General features: G+C 44.7%; 1 protein-coding gene across 6 annotated transcripts in view; it reads right to left on the bottom strand.

Annotated features, from left to right (window-relative positions):
- The window catches only part of Tmem116 (transmembrane protein 116), an 80,256-nt gene that overhangs the window by 40,705 nt on the left and 18,049 nt on the right, over positions 1 to 21,502 (bottom strand). For 4 of the 6 annotated variants that reach the window (XM_076922700.1, XM_076922701.1, XM_076922703.1 and 1 more), the window contains 5 exons: positions 21,033 to 21,164; positions 9,410 to 9,514; positions 4,353 to 4,402; positions 2,787 to 2,870; positions 916 to 1,054 (listed from right to left, as the gene is read on the bottom strand). In XM_076922700.1, coding sequence (XP_076778815.1) covers positions 916 to 1,054; positions 2,787 to 2,870; positions 4,353 to 4,402; positions 9,410 to 9,514; positions 21,033 to 21,164 — 510 coding nt within the window. The remainder of the gene's footprint in view (positions 1 to 915; positions 1,055 to 2,786; positions 2,871 to 4,352; positions 4,403 to 9,409; positions 9,515 to 21,032; positions 21,165 to 21,502) is intronic. The other 2 variants (XM_076922704.1, XM_076922702.1) reach the window with 1 other exon arrangement.

Raw genomic sequence — 21,502 nt, 5'->3', positions numbered from 1 at the left:
CTCTGCAGAATGAGTCTGAGTTGTAGGCTGACAGTGTGCATGCCCTACGCTAGACTTCTGTGTGACAAGGACTTAACACTGAGAGACAGGCTGGTGTGGCAGATGCAAGGGCACATCCTCCACTTCATGCTGGCTGGTGTTGTGACTGTGGGGTTTTGACATAGATCTGCCTCAGCCTTCCAAGTGCTGGGATTCAAGGCGTCGGCCTCCATGAGGGCTAAAGCCCTTGCTTTAATCCTGTAGCATCAGCATGGTACTGAGTGAGTGAGTGATGATGAGCACTGAGCCAGCTCACTCCAGTTAAACTGACACACATGCAAATGGGGCTGAAAGGGAAGGACAGGGAGCTTTCAAGCCAGGGGTTGTGCCGTGTGCTTTTTATACCAGTACTTGGGGACAGAAGCAGGTAGATCTTTGTGAGTTCCAAGTCAGCCTGGTCTACAGAGTGAGTTCCAGGACAGCCGGGACTAAAACACACACACACACACACACACACACACACACACACACACACACACACATGCATGCACACACGCGCCTCCAGAAGATGCTGTCATTATCTGGAAAGTTTAAGTGTGGGTCCTATGTCCCAGACTGTTCCTTTTTACCTGTATAAAGGACATATCCGAGATGTATGAGCTTTTTGCTCCAGTCTTCATGAGGATCAAAGAAACAGCTTGTAGGCATGCTTTTTAAATTATTTTTCCTGAGAAGGATCTCATACAGCCCAACTGGCAATATGTAGCTGAAGATGACCTTCAATTTCTGATCCCCTGCCTCAACCTCCTATGCTCTATTCTACCAACTGGGTTACAATCTCACAGCCCCTTCCTTAGTGCTGGGACCACAGGCTTGCCTTGCATCATTCCAGCCTTTAACACTGCTGTCTACCCCACGGACCGGATGCTACGTTACCGTGATGATGACAAAGCTGAAGGAAAAGCTGGCCAGAAAAACAGTGACACCATAGAGATAGAGAGTGCTGCACACAGACGTGCTGGTGAGAGGCAGGGGCTCAATCGTGGCTGATGGTGGTGAGTGCATTAGGATACACCTGGGAAGAGAACCAACGGACAGGATGGTACTACAAGACAGGAGACAGCTGGGCAGCAGTGGTGCATGCCTTTAATTCTAGCACTTAGGAGGCAGAGGCAGGCAGATTTCTGAGTTCAAGGCCAGCCTGGTTTACAGAGTGAGTTACAGGACAGCCAGGGCTAAACAAACAAACAAAACAAAACCCTGTCTCGAGAGAAAAAAAAAAAGACAGGAGAAATGCAACAAAAACTGAACCTCATTGATGTGATCAAACAATCTAGGGTAAGCAATCTGGGAGGGGGAGGGGAAGGGGAGGGGAGGGGAGGGGAGGGGAGGGGAGGGGAGGGGGAGGGGAGGGGAGGGGAGGGGGAGGGGGAGGGGAGGGGAGGGGAGGGGAGGGGAGGGGAGGGGAGGGGAGGGGAGGGGAGGGGAGGGTTTGTTTGGCTTACACTTCCACATCTTAATCCACTACTGAATGAGGCCCCAAATGTCAATCCCTAATGAAGACAATACCCTAAGGGCTTGCCTGCAGCCCTATCTTTAAGCTGAGGCTCCCTCCTCCAGCTTGTGTCAGGTTAATACAAAACTAGCCAGCACAGTGAGTACCTATGCTTCTCATGTTCCTAGCTATTGCCTGTTGTTGAGGCCTGTTCCTTTTAACATGTTCGTAGCCATTTTGTATTCAGTCTTCAATCTGCTCATAAAGAGAAATTGAGTTCAGGTTCTCAGACTCCACTTCCCAGAAGCAATTATCTATAGCTGACATTAAAGAATGTTACTAATAAGCCCAAAAGTTATGGCTGAATCACCTGTATCCTGTTATCTCAATGTTCTGAAATTCCCTGTTCACCACCTGTCCACCCACCTCCTTACCCCAGTCAGGACCAATCAGCTTAAAGGTTAGCTGATAACACATTGTCTAATTAGCCAAATCTGTCGTACCACTTCACCTTTGCCTTTGAACTTTTGAACCTAGGTTTTCCTATAAAAAGCCTGCCCTGAGGACAGACTGGTGCCACAATTAGGTTTTTCCTTCTTATGGTCCTGGACATTCAGTATAATGGTGTGCATTCAATAAACTATTCTTGCTTAAGTGAGAATGGAGTATGTATGGTTTCTGTGGCGATTCCCAGACCCCAATACCTGCAACTATAACATCCTGTTCCTTCCCAAAGATGAACTGTCTTGAAGTCATGTTTTATTGTATGTTTCCTCATGTCTCTTCAGCATGACTGCACCTCATCATGTCTATACAAGCAGTTTTAGACAGGTGATGTGAAGGCACACGCCTTTAACCCTAGCACTTGGGAGGCAGGGCAAGTGGATCTCTAGTTTGAGGCCAGACTGATCTACAGAATGAGTTCTAGGATAGTTAGGGCTGCACAGAGAAACCCTGTCAAGAAAATAAGTGAAAAAAAAAAAAAAGGTTTTTTTTAAATTTTTATTTTTGTTTTTGAGACATGGTCTGATGTAGACCAGGCTTGCTTCAAACTAAGTAGTTCAGGGTGATCTTGAACTTCTGATCTTCTGTTGCTATCCCCTATGTGCTAAGGTTAAAGGTATGTACCACCACACACATTTTATGGCAGTGCTGGGATCCAACTCAAGGCTTTGTGCCAGCAAGCATTCTACTAGCTGACCAACCTCCTCAAGTAAAACAAACCCCTTGGCTAGAATGTGTGTGGAAACCACCCCCTTTATTCTGTTACAGAAAAGAACCAATGAAAATCAGAGAGGTGGTCCTTCCTTACCTGTGGCTCTGGCTGAAGTTGTGGAAACATTCATTGATGTTGCCCAGAAAGAACACAGGTGTCATCAATAGCAGAGGTACCATGCTGGTAGGAGAACATTTATTGTGCAATAATCCAGAAATTTTCCTGCCCTTCCTCCAACCATGTTACTTCACCAGCCCCCAACATATGTGAAGAAAAACACTGGATACCATAGCCATCCTCATTCTCTATTCCCTTGGAGAACTAAGGTGGGAAATTGATTTTATATAGAAGTTCTTGAGATTCTTTGAAATTATAGTCAGATAAAAATCTAAAGGACCTCAAGGTGGGCTGTGGAGTTGGCACACTCAGTAAGGGTTGCTAGTTATGCAAGCATGAACACCTGAGTTTGACCCCCCATGAAAAAGCGGGGCATAGTTGTATCTGTGCCCCTGGGGCTGGGGAAGATGGATCCTCAAAACTCACTGGCTAGGTAGTTTAGCCAATTTGTACACTCCAGCTTCAGTAACAGGCACTATCTCAAAAACCATGGTGCAGGGTGATAAAGAAAGAAACTCAACACCTATGGCTTCCACATGCACACACTCCTCACATGTATGTGATGCACACATGCCAACACACACTCTAAACAGGAAGAAAGAAAATAAACTGAAGTCTAATCGAGTCTGGGTGTAGTAATGCAGGCCTGTAGTCTTAGCATGAAAGAAGTTGAATCAGGAGGACCTTGTGTTTGAGGCCAGTCTGAACTACATACATAGCATGGCTTTGTCTCAGAAAAGCAAAACAAAGCAAAATTTACTTGAAAAAAAATCTAAGTGAAAGAAAACTATGGAACAAGTGTGCATGGTCTCCTTCACATTGCAATGGCCAGGTTAATGCCCTTCCTTACCCGTCCATGTGCTTACTCTTTAAGCTGTTTATCCACTTAAATACAGCCATTGCCTAGAAGGGATTTGGGGCAAAAGTTATAAAGTCTAGAACTGATGACCACTACTTTGTGTGAAATCTAGATCACTTCTGGAGTAGGATTCCCATACAGGGTCATAGCTTGAGATTTGGGTTCACAGGGTGAAGTGTTTGCCACATAAGCTTGGGGACGGGTGGGAGGTACAGTGGGATACATGGGTTACCCAGAACCCACACAAAAAGCTGGTGGATATTGAGGCCTGCCTGTTATCCTGACATAGGAGACAGAGGTGAATCCTCAGCTAGCGGGGATTCAGCTAGCGGGTATGCTGAGCCCTGGGTTCAGTGAGAGACTGCCTCAATGTATAAGCTAGACAACGAGGAAAGAAAGACTGACACCAAGCTCTGCCATCATATGCTTGCATGCATGCATACAAGCATGCACCCACATGCACAAACACCTATACACACACAGAAATGAAAAGGAGAGGTTTGTTCAAAGCCACACAGGATTGGTGTTATAGAGCTGGAGCTAACATCCAACCAGGGAGGGAGGAAAGAACTCCTTGCTCACGTTTGTTTCTTCCTATCTGTAAAGACACAGGAGTGATGATGGCATTGAAGAGTGACAGGCCATTTGTTCCCTTGCTACCTTACTAGGAAGAACAACAATCTTACCTTGACAAAAGGAACATTATTTGACCACCTTGACAAGCATAATCTGTCACCTGTGAAAAGAGCAGATTGAAAAATGCTAGGACCAGTGCCAAAGTCCTGACAGCAATGGCAGATCATCACTTGCCAGGGTGCAGACACACATCTCCCCCAGCCTTGCTGCTTCTGTAACATGTTGTTTATAGAATCAGTCAGTCAGTCAGTCAGTCAGTCAGTCAGTCAGTCCTCTTGGTACTGGAGAGAACAGTGTTTTTATCTACATTACTATGCTGAAAACAATCAATCAATCAATCAATCAATCAATCAAACAAACAAACAGTAACAAAATCCACATAGAAGCAGGAATTAAATCAAGGATTTGAGTGCTGAATCAAGCTCTCTAAGGAATAAAGGCATACATAAAATCATCGGGCTGTTTTCTTTCTTTTAGACCCAGGAAGGTCTAGATGAATGAAGCTATGCATAAATCAACCAGTACAAAGTATTAACAGGCCAATGTTGGCATGACAGAGTCGAAGGGGCCCTTGGAAAGAAACCAGTGTATTCTAGAGGTCAGACCATTTAAAATCTGGAGACCTAACAGCTCCGTAGCTAAAGCACCTGCTGAGCCAGCACAGGAACCTGAGTTCAGAGCCCTAGCACTAGGCAAGAAACCAAGCACAACAGCACAGGCCAGAAGCCCCAGGACTGTGGAGAGGGAGGGAAGGCAGACAGGTCCTGGAGGCTGCATGGGCTGATCAGACTAGCACAGATGGCAAGATCCAGGTTCAGTGGGAAACAATGTCTCAAAAACAAAGAGCAAAAACGTAGCGAGCAATGGAGGAGAGCAGCAGGGGCTGACCTCTGAGTTCTACACACTGAAGCAAGGCGCACAGCTACATACACTACACACACAACTTGTTGGATTACATAGTGTGGTGGAATATGTACTTGTTATAGAAAAGTCTTGGGTTCAAATCCATAGCACTCCTAGACAGACAGACAGACAGACTAATGAATACTTCCCACTTGCATCAGACACTGAACAACTCACAGCAGCATGACTGCTATGAACTCAATATTATGATGGAAACATTCGTGGCCTTATGGGGTTTGCAGTTCACACTCGACCAGCTGAACCCCACGGTTCTGAGTGAGTGAAACCCTGGGAGCTGCTCTACCTTTAGGCACTCATCTACCCAAAGGGAAGGAAGAAGATGCCCAACTCTTCCCAGTGCTTTCATTTCAAGGACTCCAGTGTTATACAGACAAGCAACCGGGAAAGTGTAGGTAGCCACAGGCCCTTCCTAACTGCAGAGACCATGTAGGCTTACGTTACAGAAGGCCTGTGCCTGTGGACCACTAGAGCGAGCAGAAGAAAACGGCGGCAGAGAGGAGCTGTGGGTTGTGCAGGCAGCCGCTACCTACACATAGCAGTTACACGAGAACTAACACTGATAGAATGAGAAGGTCAACTGCTGCCAGGCACGACGGCACATGCCTCCAAGTCTAGAATGTGCAAGGCAGAGGCAGTGGGAATGCTGCAAGTTAGAGGCCAGTCTAAACTTCACAGCAAGTTCTAATCCTGCCCTAGTCAGGGCTCTGGAGAGAGCCTCTGCCTCAAAGCCTGAGGTCCTCACTCAGTTCCTTCTCTTTGCAGCCACATCACAAGTGCCCAGTGGTCACTCGAGGTGGCTGCTGACAGATGTGCTTATCACCAGTTGTGATGTCACACTCCTGTAGGGCGAGCTAGCACTTGGAGGGCAGAGGCAGCAGATCTCTGTGACTTCAAGGCCAGCCCAGTGTACACAGAGAGTTCCAGGCCAACAATTGGTCCTTGGTAAAATCCTGCCTCAAAGAAGATTTTTTTTTTTTTTTTTTTTTTTTTTTTTTTTTTTTTTTTTATTCTGAGAAGTGTTGTTGACCAGCTGTGTATAGACTGTAATACCTTGTTTAGGATGGCACTTACGGGCACTTTTCATGTTAAATTTCAGTGATTTTTCACTTGCCCTTTGAGAGAGAAGGGGGGGACCAGAGGAAAGAAAGAGAGAACATTCTCTGTTCCAACCCTTCCTTGACAGTGCACACCTTCAAATGACTTTCTTCAGCCGGCTAGATGACATTTCCACAGAGCGAAGCATCTTGGTGCTGCAAGGGGGCACCAGGGATTACACAGATTAATATTTAACTTTAAGATACAAACTTGAGGCCTAATTGCCTTGCTGTGAGCCAGCATAGGCTACATATGTCTGCTATCTGCTCCCTTGGAGGCAGTGACTTCACCCCTTGTAAAACTCTGCTTCCCTCCCCATGATGCTTTCTGTGCGGTTCAACAAAAACAGAGCAAAGCCCTATGTGCGGGACAGACACACACAGAAACAGATTCATAACAACAGACAGACTGAGGACGGAAGACGGGGGAACGTGTAGTAGAGATTTTGGATCTGGACTCTTATTTAAATGACTGCAAAGGGAACTGTGTTCACTTGCATTACTGCTGACTCTGAGCTCGAAGCTAACAAACACTCTTAAACCACACATCCTCCCACTTACTCACACAGCAAATACTCACTGCGCTGTCTCATGCGTTCGCTAGGATACTTTCCTACGTAATACACGGGTTCTAGGGAAAGGGTAAAATGGCTTTCTAGATTGTTTATATCATGATCTTAACAAAAGTTTACTTTAAAAAATCCATAAAATAATGAATTTTGCAGATATGAGATTAGAATACTTAGTAAAGTGTTTAGGGTTAAAATGGGGCCCGTGTCTTGTTGGTAAAGTGGGTGCCTAGCATTCTAGGAGCCCTAGGGCCAATTCCAGCCTCACATAAACCCAGTTCAGTAGGACATATCTACAATCCTAGTACTTGGGAAGTGGTGGCAAGAGAATTAGAAGTTCAAGGTTATCCTTGACTATCTAGTGAATTTGGGATCAGCCTGGGCTACATGGAACCGTGTCTCAAAAACAAAACAACAAAAAGATTAAATTAAGTGTGGTGGCATACCCTTTTAACCCCAACACCAGGAGGCAGAGACAACCAGGTCTCTGTGAGTTTGAGGTTGAGGCCCAACTGCTATACATAGTGAGTGCCAGGGAAGTCAGACCTTCACAGAGAGACTGTCTCCAAAAACAAAACAAACAAACAAACAAACAAACAAAAGATTTTAAGATATATTTGAAAATAAAAACTGAGAAATGACAAGTATGTCACCTGTCATCAGTGATAGTCTCAAACCATCAGAGATAAGCAGCTGCCTAGTTTAGAAACCACATATGCAATCTCACCACCTGGGAGGTGCAGCCAGAAGGGTCAGAACCTGAAAACCAGCTGCAACCCAAAGCCAGCCACACCTACATGAGATGTGGTCTCAAAAAAAAAAAAAAAAAAAAAAAAAAAAAAAAAAAAAAAAAAAAAAACCTAGAGTAAAAAAGTAAAAAACTCGGGGGCTGGAGAGATGGCTAGATGGTTAAGAGCACTGACTGCTCTTCCAGAGGTCCTGAGTTCAATTCCCAGCAACCACATGGTGGCTCACAACCATCTATAATGGGATCTGATGCCCTCTTCTGGTGTGTCTGAAGACAGCTACAGTGTATTCACTTACATAAAATAAATAAAATATTTTTTTAAAAAGTAAGAAACTCAATGTACTACATAATGAATATAAAGAATGAAGTAAAGAATGAACTGTTTATACATTGAAAATATAGGATCTTTAAAAACACTGTGCTGCTCTTTGTTCTCTGGACCCCCTCTCTGATCCTCCCTCTTCTTCTCCCTCTCCCTCATTACCCCCCTCCCCCCCATATCCCTGTCCATTCTGCTGGTCATGGTTTGGTTTTTTTTTGTTGTTGTTGTTGTTTGTTTTTCGAGACAGGGTTTCTCTGTATAGCCCTGGCTGTCCTGGAACTCACTCTGTAGACCAGGCTGGCTTCGAACTCAGAAATCCGCCTGCCTCTGCCTCCCAAGTGCTGGGATTAAAGGCGTGCGCCACCACCGCCTGGCCTGCTGGTCATGTTTAATCCACTGCTTTCTCTTTTCTAGAGTCTTCCAGATGCCTCTGGCTGTACTCTCCCTCATATCTACAGTGAACACTTTCCTCTGTGTCATAAAAAAGTAACTGAAAGCACCATGCTAAATGAAAGCAGACACATGTGTGCATGCACATAGGCACACACAGACAGTATTATTGTTACATGAAGTATACAGAAGCAGGTCTGTAGAACAGGACATACAATTGACTGCCTGGAGGAGAGGATGTAAAGGACTCAATGGTATAGATCATGAAAGATCTCACTGGAGAAGGAAATATCCTGAAGTGGGTGTGACGGCTGAACAACTTGACAAGTTTACCAAGATGTGGATCATCACACTCAGAACAGATGGACTGTGTGCTGTGTGAAACACGCACACACTAAAGAACCCAGACACTGAGTGTGGGCGTGGTCTTCTCTCTTCCTGTAACACTGGATGCTTCCTGGCTTCGGACTATCATGGAAGCACCCCTCTGCCTTTCTATAAACCAGCAGCTGTCACTGACACATATACTGAAAACACACAGCAGAGCAGAACACGCCCCTTTGACATGTCACACTGAAGCCTGAGTCAGCAGATTCAGCACCTGCCCTGAGTCGTCTTCCTCCTGACCTGTATTAGAAACACTGGTGGGTGACATAGAGCCAAAGACTTCCCTTACCGAATCAAGCTCAGCAGGAATGGCAGGGGTGACAACAGTGTTCCTACATTAAAACCTTCTGGGGAGTCAGGTGTACTGGCACACGTCTTTATGCCCAACATTTGGGAGGCAGAAACAGGCAGATCTCTGTGAGTTCCAGGCTAGCCTGGTCTACAGAGTGAGTTTCAGGACAGCCAAAGCTATAAAGAGAAATCCTGTCTCGAAAAACAAAACAAAAACACCCTTTATGTAGCAAGGGAGGAGCAGGAGGTGATGCCGACAGGAGGTGATGCCGACAGATGGACACTGTGAGAACCACTGCTGTCAGCTTCCACGCTCACTCAGTCAGTCACTGAGTACCTGGGACCGGCTCCTCTTGGCTCCAAGCTCCACGCGATGCTTTACCTGTGCAGCTGTGTTCCGCACACTCTGGCCGTGCTTCCTCCTCAGCTCTGTGTACAGACACCAGATGTAACTGACGGTGTAGAGGAGTGACGAAAGGTAGAAAATCTAGGTGAGAGTCACATGACCACCGTCAGTGTCCCATTGCGGCTTCCTAAATCCATTATTCTCAGGTGAGATCTGCACCTCCATGCCGCTCAGCTTCACCTCACCTCTGGGACACACAGACACCAAACCCTCCCACCTAACCGTTCCACTTTCAGAAATCCCTTTGCACTGGGATTTTCAGTTTGTTTACTGCTGCTGTGTTCATGTGCTGCAGCTTACTGCTAAGGTTGTAGCCTACCATGTCTAGACAGCTTTCCTGAACTTGGTGCAAAATGGAGGACTCCCTTCTCTTAGCGGGGCTTCCTCTGCTCCATCTGATCTGGGGAGCCTGACCCCAATCTTCTACCTGAGGAATGTCACATAATCCTTGGCAAAATTACAGGTTCAACTTTCTTGAATGTCTCTCCATGCAAATGAGGTATCCCTAGAACCTTAAGCCTCAGCTAATGAAAGGTCACCCTAAGAAGAACCCCTTCCCACTAAGGTATGTATATATATATATTTGTGTGTGTATGTGTATGTGTATGTATATGTATATATGTATCCCTTGATTCACTCCAAATAAAGTGCATGCACACAAGGTGTTTCATTGTCTATCATCTTAGAGGGCTGCTTTCTAGAAGAGCTGTAACCCTGAAATCTTCAGAGGCTGTCCTAGAGCTGACTCTGTAGACCAGGCTAGCCTCTTGATTTCACACAGATCCTCCTGCCTCACCTCCCATGCTTATGCACCACTCCAAGTTTATGGAGTACTAGGGCTGAACTCAGGGCTTCATCCATGCAAAGCAAGAACTCTTGTCAAACGTTATATCCCCAACTATTCCCAACAGTGATTTGATTTTATTTTTTAATTTTTTTTTCTTTTTTGGTTTTCAAGACAGGGTTTCTCTGTAGAGCCCTGGCTGTCCTGGAACTCACTCTGTAGACCAGGCTGGCCTCGAACTCAGAAATCTGCCTGCCTCTGCCTCCCAAGTGCTGTGATTAAAGGTGTGCACCACCACCGCCCTGCCCAGCAGTGATTTTAAAAGATATTTCTAAAAAAATCAGGTACTAGAAAGATGACTCAGCAGGGAAAGGCAGTTATTGCAACCCTGGCTCAGAGCTGAGATTTGGACTTATAAAGTGGGAGAGTTGATTCTTGTAAGTTGTCCTCCCATTAGAGAACAGAGACAGGTGAATCCCAGGATCTCACTGTGCAGTGAGTCTAGTCAAAACGACTACCTGCAAAGAAACTGAGAGGCCCTGACTCAAGGCATAAGGCATGAGGTATAGACGAGGACAGCCGAGATCTTCCTCTGGCCTTCACACACACGTGTATGAGTGCATGCGTGTACACATGCATGTATCCGTGTGAGGACACACTGAGAGACAGACGGACAGACATAATTAGCCTAAGTAACTCTGGGAAACAGTGTTTTACCCATATAGAAAAAGGAACTGAAACAACACAGAAGGTCCATTACTAAGGATAGTGCCTACAGGGCCGGAGTGTGGACTGAAATAGCAGTTGCCAGGGTGATGGGAAGCAAAGCATCTGACTGCCAGTGCATGCTGGAGAGTGATGGGATGATCTGCACAGGGTCTGAGGAGAATCACAGTGTCTAAATTGATTAGGGAGGTGTACGTTTTTGGGATCTACACTGCAGAGGAAAAGGTGAGTTGATGACAACCAAAGGAAGGGATGAACATGGGGCTATAAACTACAGGAGAGTGAGGTCATTTTGGTGTTTCAAACCCATAGAAGTAAAGGTAAAAATGTACCCCCCAAAGAAAGTTAATAAGCTTAATATAATAGGTTATATTAGGTTAACTTAATATAACAGTGCGCATGCACGCACTATCAACATGTGCACTTGGGAAGCAGAGACAGGATGGTCGTGAGTTCAAGGTTATCCTAGGCCATTACATAATTAATACACCTCCCCAGAGAGAAATCCCTAAACACACTTAGAGGTTGATAAAGAAAAAGCCCTTCAGTAACAGCACATGACTGGTTTTGACTAATGCAGAAAAGAGGAGCAGCTTTAGACAGGAAACTACCAGAAACTACCGGCTTATACAAGCCTGAGGCTTACAATTCTACCTAAACTGCTATCTTCAAATCTCTTCCAGGTCCTGGCCTCAGGTTACACTTTGAACAGCTTAAACAAAGATGGCAGACTGTAAGACTGGCCTCTTAGGCAGACGTGAGATTAGGTGCCAGAGTGACTTAAGGACACCAGCACTGTGTACTTAGCAAACAGTCATTACCCAGGGTCATCCCTGGGACTTACTGACAGCAGTGACCCTGAGCTGACCCCTTGAGCTGTCTATTGGAGATAAATTCTTTGATACAGGGAGGGGCCTAATGGCTGGTTGTAAATCAGGGTTATCTCCTTTTGTTTTGGAATTGGTACCTAATCAGAGGTCCACCTTTGTAAACAAACATTAACAGGCTTTCTCAGCAACCCTGAATTTCAGTTTGAGTTGGTGTGATTCAGTTTTCTCTAACAAGCCAGGGTTGTATACTCATCTCCAGGCATGGTGCAGGCAGGGCTGCCTTGGCCAGACTCTACTTTGCGTGACTTAATATTCCTAAGCGAGTTTTTAGTGAATCCTGTACAGCATCAATTTTATTACTTCAGGTTTCTCCTGCATGGCTATATAGTACATATTCCAGGCCAGTTGGGCTACATGAATGAAACCTGACCTAAAAATTCCAGGAGAGTCAGAAGATGACTCAGTGGGTAAGGGCGGTTGATCTGCAAGCAGAGGACCTGATTTCAAATCCCAGGTACACACATACTTGCACTGACACATCACATACATGCACACTCACTCATGGACATACGTCTTCAAAAGGGAAGATGAAGGGAGGGGAAGGAAAACACAGGACGGCAGTAAGGTAGCTTAGGTCTGTGATCACAGCACTTGAGAAGCTGAGGCTGAAGGACTGGTTTGAGTGCAAAGAAACCTGCTTGGGATACATACTGAGTTCTGTTCTAACCTGTGTTAGTGTGAGTCCTATATTAAAGCAGCAGCAGCAGCAGCAGCAACAACAACAAAACCCAATAGATAATTTTACTCAGGGACAGCAGAGGGAGCCAGAATATCACGAAACAGATTCCTGAATCAGACAGACACCAAAACTTCCTTTAAATTCTCATACCTAAAAATCTGTGATTAGCCTGAAAGACGGTGTCAGAAGTGTGGATTGTTATAGTCAGTACCAAAGAGAATCATCATGTCTACTGCCCTGCTTTGTCTTTTACAAGAGTCAGACCCATCAAACCCATCACCTTTATTCTTCTGAATCCCATCAGGCAAATACCTATTTAATTACGAAAGGAGAAAGGAAGGCAGGAGAGCCTTTCGCAATGATTGCATTTGAACTTTAGGCCTTTCAGCAGAGTGCATGCTAACATCTTGTCCAGATTTTATAAGAGAAGTAAAGCTTTCTCTCTTTTTAAACAAGATTTATTTATTTATTTAATGTGCATTGGTAGATTGCTCCATGCATGTCTGTGAGGGTGTCAGATCCCTTGGAACTGGAGTTACAAACAGATGTGAGCTGCCATGTGAGGGCTGGGAATTGAACCCAGGTCCTTTGGAAGAGCAGCCAGAGCTCTAAACCACTGAACCATTTCTGCAGCTCAAAAGTAAAGATTTTAAAAGAGCCTTTAAAAGGCCCATCAAGCACCAGAAGATACTTTTCTTCTACTATTAAATTAACAACTTAAACTAAGGCCAGGAGAAGTGAGCCGCCTACCCACATCTTCCCATACTTGGTAAAGTATATCCAAATGTCAAATTTCAGTCTTGATTTTCTCTGTGTTTTGTAGGTTCTGTTTTTGAGGCAGAGTCTCTTGTCTCCTAGGCAGGCCTTGAGCTCACAATGCAGCAGGTAAGCACAACCTGGAACTCCTCCTGTCTCTACTTCCAAAACGCTCGTTACAGGCATGAACCAGCAGCCCTGGCTCACAATCTTGGTACTCAATGAAGTCTCATGTGGTGACACACACCTGTAATTCTAGTGTTTGGAAGTTGAGGCAGGAGGATTGCCACTTGTTTGAGGCTAGCTTGGGTGTCACAGTAAGCTCCACATCAGAGAGGCTATGGGATCCTGTCAAATAAACAAATCTTGATATTCTTGACAGCTTATTTATAAGATGAATGCATGTAAAATTAATTCTTAGTAAAACATATCAAGGTTCTTACAGAAAAGTCTCCAATTAAGTATTTACTTACTCTCACCTTTTTGTCAATTATGTCAAAACCTCAATATTTGTCATATGCTTTCAATGTTGAAAAGGTTTTTTGTACTGCTTTTATGTTTAAATAATTGGAGGACTCCTCTCACACACACACAATGATAATATTACTAACCCCTCACCAACAGAGGAGAAACCAGGAATGCTCACTACACAGGCTTGTCTCCTCAACAGAGAAGATCTACTGTCAGCCTCCTTACAACTTCATCCTGAGTGATGTTTCTTGGTCAATAAAACACATCCTTATGGGAGATGTCACTTGTATGGCCTGGGTAACTTCTATGATGTTATCTGTGTGGCCAAGGCCACTCCTGACTCCAGCCATTCTCTCTAGACCCTTATCTGTCTTGAGTATTATTTCTGAGTCAAAGAACTCATCTTTTAAATATGTCAAAGCTTTGCTGCATACTCAGGACCGAGTAAATTATCACCTGGAAACTCTTTCTCAGAGTTGTGCAGTGCTTAAATAAATAAATTAAATTAAATTAAATAATTAAAGTAAGCCGGCCAGGGTCAGACGCTGGAAGTCTGAGCCAACTCTGGCCACCGAGTCTTGCTAAATCTGACTCCCTTCTTGACTCTCAAGGACCAGCACTCTACGGCCCCGTGGAGTGCAGAGACCTGCACACTACCACGTAAAACTTAAGGCTTGGCATGAGGAGGGGTGAGCCTGAGAGGTCAGGCAGGCACTGAGGACAGAGTAACCGCAAAGATCACGAAACCTAATGGGATACTGCACATGGGAGCATGCTCCCCTTGACAGGCGTGAGGAACGCAATAGACCATTAAGCAAGTGAAGCAAACATCAAACCTGCAAGGAACTTTTTTTAAGTTCCAAAAATATAATAGTTCACATTAACTGTGGGAAAGCACTCTTCAATTTTTCCTGGTTTGGTCTTCACCATTACCCTGAGAATATAGCCTTGTTTCTGTTTTACGTGAGAAAACCATGACTTGGATATTTTAGATTGTTTAAAGAGTACACAGCTACTTGTCACTACCGAGGTTTATTTTACTTTATTTTATTTTTTGAGACATGTTTTTTCCTGTGTATCCTCAGCTGCCCCAGAACTCATTCTGTAGACCAGGCTGGCCTCAAACTCAGAAATCCACCTGCCTCTGATTCCCGAGTGCTGGGATTAAAGGCATGTGCCACCAATGCCCTGTTCTCTAAGGCTTTTAGAATGTAGCTTCTCATTTGCTGTTTTACATAAATGTATTAAAAGAGAAAACGAAAACAAACCGACTGCTGTAGGTTTTCTCTGCGCTAGTTTGCTAGCAGCCAACCTGTTGAACTGTGAGTAGCTGACGGAGTTTTGAGAAACACAGCACAGATGATCAATACAGCCTGCAGGGAACACAGAGCTTCTCTGAGGCTCTCCAGCTGGTGCTCTGTTTGCAAGGGAGGTCTGACTGAGGCAGAGTGGCTCAGAACACTTAGCTGGTCTCTGTTCTTGCTAAGCAGGCTGATCACCAGACTAAGAATCAGCTCTGTTGAGCCTTGTGGAATCTTTAATTTCTGCAGCCTTGGCGAAGGTGAAGGAATCACACCTGTGAAATCCTTTCAGTAACAATTTAACTTTACAAGAAAAAAAGAGTACACAGCTAATAAGTATAAAAGATGGAATTTGTTTTGTTTTTATTTTTGGTGTTTGTCTGTTTTTTTTTTCCAAGACCAGATTTCTATGTGTAGCTAGCTCTGCCTGTCCTAGAACTCATTCAGTAAAACAGGCTGACCTCAAACTCAGAGATCCACCTGCCTCTACCTCCTGAGTGCTGAGATTAAAGGTGTTTGCCACTACCTACCACCCAGCATTGCTGTGGTTTTTTTTTAATTGGATATTTTCTTTATGTTGTTTTGTTTTTTGAGACAAGGTCTGTGTATATAACTCTGGCTGTCCTGGAACCTACTAAGTAGAGCAAGCTGGCCTTGAAGTCAGAGATCTGCCTGACTCTGTCTCCCAAGTATCATGTACCATAACATCCAGTCTGAAAGGATGGAATTTTAGTCAGGACTATGTGGTTGCAAAGTCTAAACTTTAACTGTTTAGCCACAACCATCATGCCATTTGTACCCCACACTGACATCTCTACATTAGCTCATTAGTTCTTTTAAGAAATAGAAACCCAACACTTCAGAACACCAATTTGTGATACTGTCATTGTCCCCTGCCCTTGTTTCTACACAGCAGCTGTTCCTGTCAAACAGAAGCCTGAGCAGAGCACTGCAGTGCTTGCAGTTTTTAGGAAAAGACACAGAATCTGTTTCTGAGCCTAGGCTTGCCCTAGGGGACAATTTAAAACAAGCAAACAGCTGTCTAAAGAGGACTCCACAGCACCTCAGACCATGGAGGAGAGGAGGCTTCACTCACACTTGACTCTGGCACCAGAAGACCCGTTCACTGATTGGCTGAGTTGACAAAAAAATAACCCTTAGAAACCCCCAAATATCCTATTAATCAAAGCAAGAATTACTTCTGATAGCTGGGTTCTCTGAGCACTCGGCTTCCTAGTAAGATCTGATACAGAGGACTGGGTCTGAGTCAATGTTGACTTCCTGGGGTCCAGCTCAGTTAAGTGGACCCAGGCACTCAAGCTGGACCAAGCCTGTCTCTACAGCTAGGGGCTCCGTGAACAACTCCCATTATCACAGTCAGGTTTGGGCACAGTGGTCACATGACTGAACTACACAAACAAAAGGGGAACCAACCTAATTTCTACCCCATGTCCATCTATCCATCTGGCAGAGAAGGAAAAATATCAAGGAAGATCCTGATGCTTCCTGAAGCTTAAGCAGCCTATCCCAAGAGCACCGTCCCCAGGCTGGTACTGAAGCTGGTCTAAGAGAACACAGAAAGTACCCACACTAATGATAATGTGATAATGTGATAATGTGATGATAATAATGTATGATGCTAAATTTACTATTTAGAGGGTTTTTGTACGTGTATGTGTGTTTTGCCTTCAGTCTGTGTCCACCATACTTGTGCTTGGTCCCTGAGAAGCCAGAAACCTTGGAACTGGACTCACAGGTTGGGCACCACAGTGTGTACTGAGAATGGAACCAGGTCCCTGTAAGGATGAGTTCTCTCATCCACTGAGTCATCTTCCCGGCACCAAGAACCTATCTTTGAGATCATATTTTACCAAGTTTCTTTTTCCTCAAGTAATATTTATTTTACAGACATAAGTAATATTTATTTTGATTTTTTTCTGTCTGTGTAATAGCCTGGACTGTCCTGAAACTTGCTCTGCAGACCAGGCTGTCCTTGAGGTCAGTCATAGAAATCCACCTGCCTCTGCCTCCTCAGTGCTGAGATTAAAAGCATGTGTTAACACACACAGCTTTTTAATCACCACAACACAAAGTTGGGGGCATTATATCACCTCCCAGGGAATTTATTTGTATTTGTCTGTAAAATTATGAAGCCTAGAAACCACTGAGCTCCTCGGCATGTCACACAGCTGTCCTAGACAAGCCATTTCTTACAAGTGGAATGAATGCACATTCTGAGGGAGGCTGGGGACCAACATGACACAACAGCATCAAGGCAGGAGACAGAAGCTCATGTTGAACTCATGTCATGATACTTGAGTTTGTACTCTGGCAAGCTCAAATGTGAACTATTAACTATGGCCCTACCACTAATTTTTTTTAAGGTTGAAAGTATGAGCTAGTAAGGAAACTCAGTGTGTGTGTGTGACGGGGACGGGGTGGGGGGAGGGTCATACTCTTAATCCCAGCACTCAAGAGGCAGAGGCAAGTGGATCTCTGTGAGGCCAGTCTAGGCTACAAAGTGAGTTCCAGGACAGCCAGGGCTACACAGAGAAACCTTGTTTCAAAGAAACAAAACAATCAAACAAAAAAATAACAAAAATGAGATTTGACATAATAATGAACAAGTGGCAGAATGACAGATGTAAATGTAGCTATCCACTCAGACTGAGTGCAAGGCAGTGGCCAGGCCCAGACCATGCAGAGGATGACACACAGGAGAAAGTAAGTAAGTATTCTTCCAGAGGGAACTGAGGTGCTAACAACCAAACATGGAAGCCTAAGACTTAGAGGCTCTGAGGTCCTTGTGGAAAGACTCCAGAAAGGGCAAAGTACCCAACTCCCAAAACTGCAACATGGCCAAAGCCAAGATGAAGAACAGGCCAAGCAGCTGCAGGGTGCAGGACCAGACAAGAACTGGTCCACCAGTAACCATAACCCCACCCCAAGGACCTGCCCCACACAGAGTTGACAGCAAGTTTGTGGTACCCCACCTGGGCCCCTCTCCTCCCTCTCCTCCTGCACTGGACTTTTATGTACTGTAGGAGGAGGGTGGGGACCAAGTTGGAGCTCAGGGAAGACAAGTGTGCTGGTAGCTTAGGCTGAGAGAGGCTCTGAGCTCATTTCTTTGGAAATTGAAACTTGCGCAGGGCGGTGGTGGCGCACGACTTTAATCCCAGCACTTGGGAGGCAGAAGCAGGCAGATTTCTGAGTTGGAGGCCAGCCTGGTCTACAGAGTGAGTTCCAGGATAGCCAGGGCTACACAGAGAAACCCTGTCTCGAAAAAACAAAACAAAAAAAAAAAATTGAAACTTGTACATCCTCAGCGTAGCGTGCTAGAGACCCAGAAGCAGGAGAGACTCTGGCTGCACAGCGCTGCAGACTTTCCTGTGGTGAGAAAATGGATGGTGTGAGTTCTCCCTTTGGAGTAGCAGGCCCTTGGACAGCCTGAGTCTTGGAACTGCTTGGCAGTGCGGCAGGTTCAGTGTCCCAAGGCTGGGCTGACACCTGGGAGAGGAGCCTGAGGAGATGCTGTCTATGCTTTGTGTCCCTGTCACGGGGTGTTTGGGAACCTATGGAAAGGAGAAGGGTCTGCTTGCCTGAAACTACAGCCCCTATGTAAAACATGCATCCTCCTCTGCTGTGTCCCTCAACAATGGCCCTGTCTCTCAAGGAGTTTAAGTTCAATGAGCGTTACTCGTGAAAAATTGGTACCTTTCTCTTCCAGAATGTTGCTTTTGAAAATATTTTGGGGTAGTGGAAAGAGTTGAGGAGTCTGAGTCTCAGCCTCACAGCACGGATGTATGACCTTGGCTGGGTCAATTAGCCTCTCTGGATTATAGCCCCTCATCTACAAAGCAGAAAGAGACATGTGTAGGCTAACTTTAACTCTAAAATCATAGAACAATGACTGAGACAATGGGCAGGGATGGGAGGAGCAGGGAGAGGGAGAGAGGCTGGTGCTTGCCAGCGCTGCATCTCCCTGCCATGAAGTGACCAAGCTGTCTTCCGTTCACATTCCCGCAGCCACCATGTCCTGCATAACTATACATATAAAACTTTGTTTAAAGAAAAGACACACCCTATTCAAGCCTGATGAGAAGGAAGTGGACCAGCACTGTAAGTATGAGAGCTTAGCCAGGAATCCCTACACTCATGTGAAGAGCCTTGGGTGCTGCTGTGCACTCAGCAGAGAACAGACTGTAATGTTCTGACTCACAGCCTGTTTCAACAGCAGCTAGGCTAGCATGTGTACACAGGGACTCCTGGTTTCAACGCCAATGTGGAAAGACCTTGAAGGCACCAGTCATCTTAAATCAAAGGATCCAGTGATTGTTAACAATATTTAAATGACTCTGAGTTCGAGTCCAGCCTGGTAAGAGAGAGAAAGGAGGAGTGGAATGTTCCAGGACAGCCAGGACTACATAGGGAAACCCTGTTTCAAACAAACAAACAAACAAACAAACAATGCTTAACTGAAGGGCTGGAGAGACAGAGGACCAGCATTCAGGTCCTAAACCTACAGTGTGGCTTACAACCATCTAACTCTAGCTCCAGGGGATCAAACACCTTCTGGCTGTCATGGGTACCAGGCATACACATGGTGCACATACATACCAATAGCAAACAGAAAATCCATATACATGAGATAAAAATAATAAAGAAATTTTAAAAGAAAAAGAGAGGGTCCATACCTCAAAAGAGAGAGAAAGAAAGAAAAGAGAAAAGAAAAGAAAAACACCAGGCAGGCAGTGGTGGCACATGCCTTTAGTCTCAGCCCTTGGGAGGCAGAGGCAGGTGGTTCTCTGAGTTCAAGCTCAGCATGGTCTTGACAGAGTGAGGTCAGGACAGACAGGGCTACACAGAGAACCCTGTCTTGAAAAACAAAATAAAACAACTCTAAAACATTAATCTGTTATTTTATAAAACATATACTAAGAAAAATACTGTAAAGTATTGTAATATATAATTTTATATACTAAGAAAAATGCTGTAAAGTGTTGTAATACATAATTTTATATGACTATATGTGGGCAGTTTCTGTTGTATAGCTTCTTGAATTTTCAAAAATTATATTAAAATAATGTTTTGTGTTGCCTTTTTGGACTTATTTTTTTGAGAAAAGGTTTTTTTTTTTTTTTTTTTCCTTTTATCTTCCTTTTTTTTCTTTTATTTTGAGACAGGGTTTCTCTGTGTAGCCCTGGCTGTCCTAGAACTCACTTTGTAGACCAGGCTGGCCTCGAACTCAGAGATCCTCCTACCTCTGCTTCCTGGGTGCTGCAATTACAGGCACATGCCATCACCTCAGCAAGATATGGCTTTTCTGTGTAGCCCAAATGGGTCTGGAACTTCAGAGCCTCTTGTGTGCATCTCCTGACTGCTTAGATGACAGGCACACACCATGTTCGTGGCAGTAGCCATTTTTGATTTCTATTTATTTGTTCACTGTATGCAGAGCATATGCACGCACACGGGGCATGTGTGTGGGGTGTCAGCGGAAAACTTGTGGGAATCAGTTTTTTATCTCCATCACATGGATCCTGGGTTTTGAACAAAAGTCCTGTCTTGGTGGCAGGTGCTTTTACCCACTGAGTCATCTCTCAGGCCCAGCAGTAGTTTTTCTTTTCTTTTCTCTTCCTTCCTTCCTTCTTTCCTTCCTTCCTTCTTTTTTTGTTGTTGTTTTTTTTTCTTTTGATCATCTTATTTTGGAGACAAGGATTTTCTATGGAGCCCTCAATGTTCTAGAACTCACTAGATAGACCAGGCCGGTCTTTAACTCACAGCAATCCTCCTGCCTCTGCCTCCTGAGTGCTGGGATTAAAGGTATGAGCCACCATGCCCTTTGCAGTAGCTATTTTTAAAATTAAAAATGATTTTAAAAAACTATTGTATCAAAGTATAACAATAAACAATGGGTCTGCGTTTCCATTCTCTGATCTGAACTACACTTAGATCTGAATGGTAAAGTGTTGGCTGAGTCAGGGGGGCTTACCTCTCCAGTAGTCTGCAGGTTATAACAGATGCTGTCCTTGTGGGTTACTGCAGTTCCATATACAAGTGCCTTTATGAGCCAGCAGATTCCCAGGAGCAAGTCAGAGAAGCTCAGATACAAGAGTGGCTTTATCTGTCAAAAGCCCCAAAATCTTAATTTAGTTTAATGATGTACCTAGGAGAACATACTTTTATGCTTTGAATATAAAAACCGGGTGTCACTCTGCCAGGGCCTCTGCCATTGCTTGACTATGGAGAATGTAAAGAAAGACTCCAGACAGGAAGGGATCTGTGTCCTGCACCAAGAGGGTTCTCACCCACAGGACACTCCTTCCTCAGTCATAGGGCCGAAGATAGAGCAGACAGATGAGAGCTTTACGGATAAGGTATAATGTAAGAGCTACAGGTCAATGATGTCATGAGCTGTATGTTTACAGATGTAGTTGATATATACATATATCATATTGGCAC

Source organism: Arvicanthis niloticus, chromosome 24 (genome assembly GCF_011762505.2).
Source record: "Arvicanthis niloticus isolate mArvNil1 chromosome 24, mArvNil1.pat.X, whole genome shotgun sequence".
Classification (NCBI taxonomy): Eukaryota; Metazoa; Chordata; class Mammalia; order Rodentia; family Muridae; genus Arvicanthis; species Arvicanthis niloticus.
This window is presented reverse-complemented; position numbering and strand designations above follow the sequence as displayed.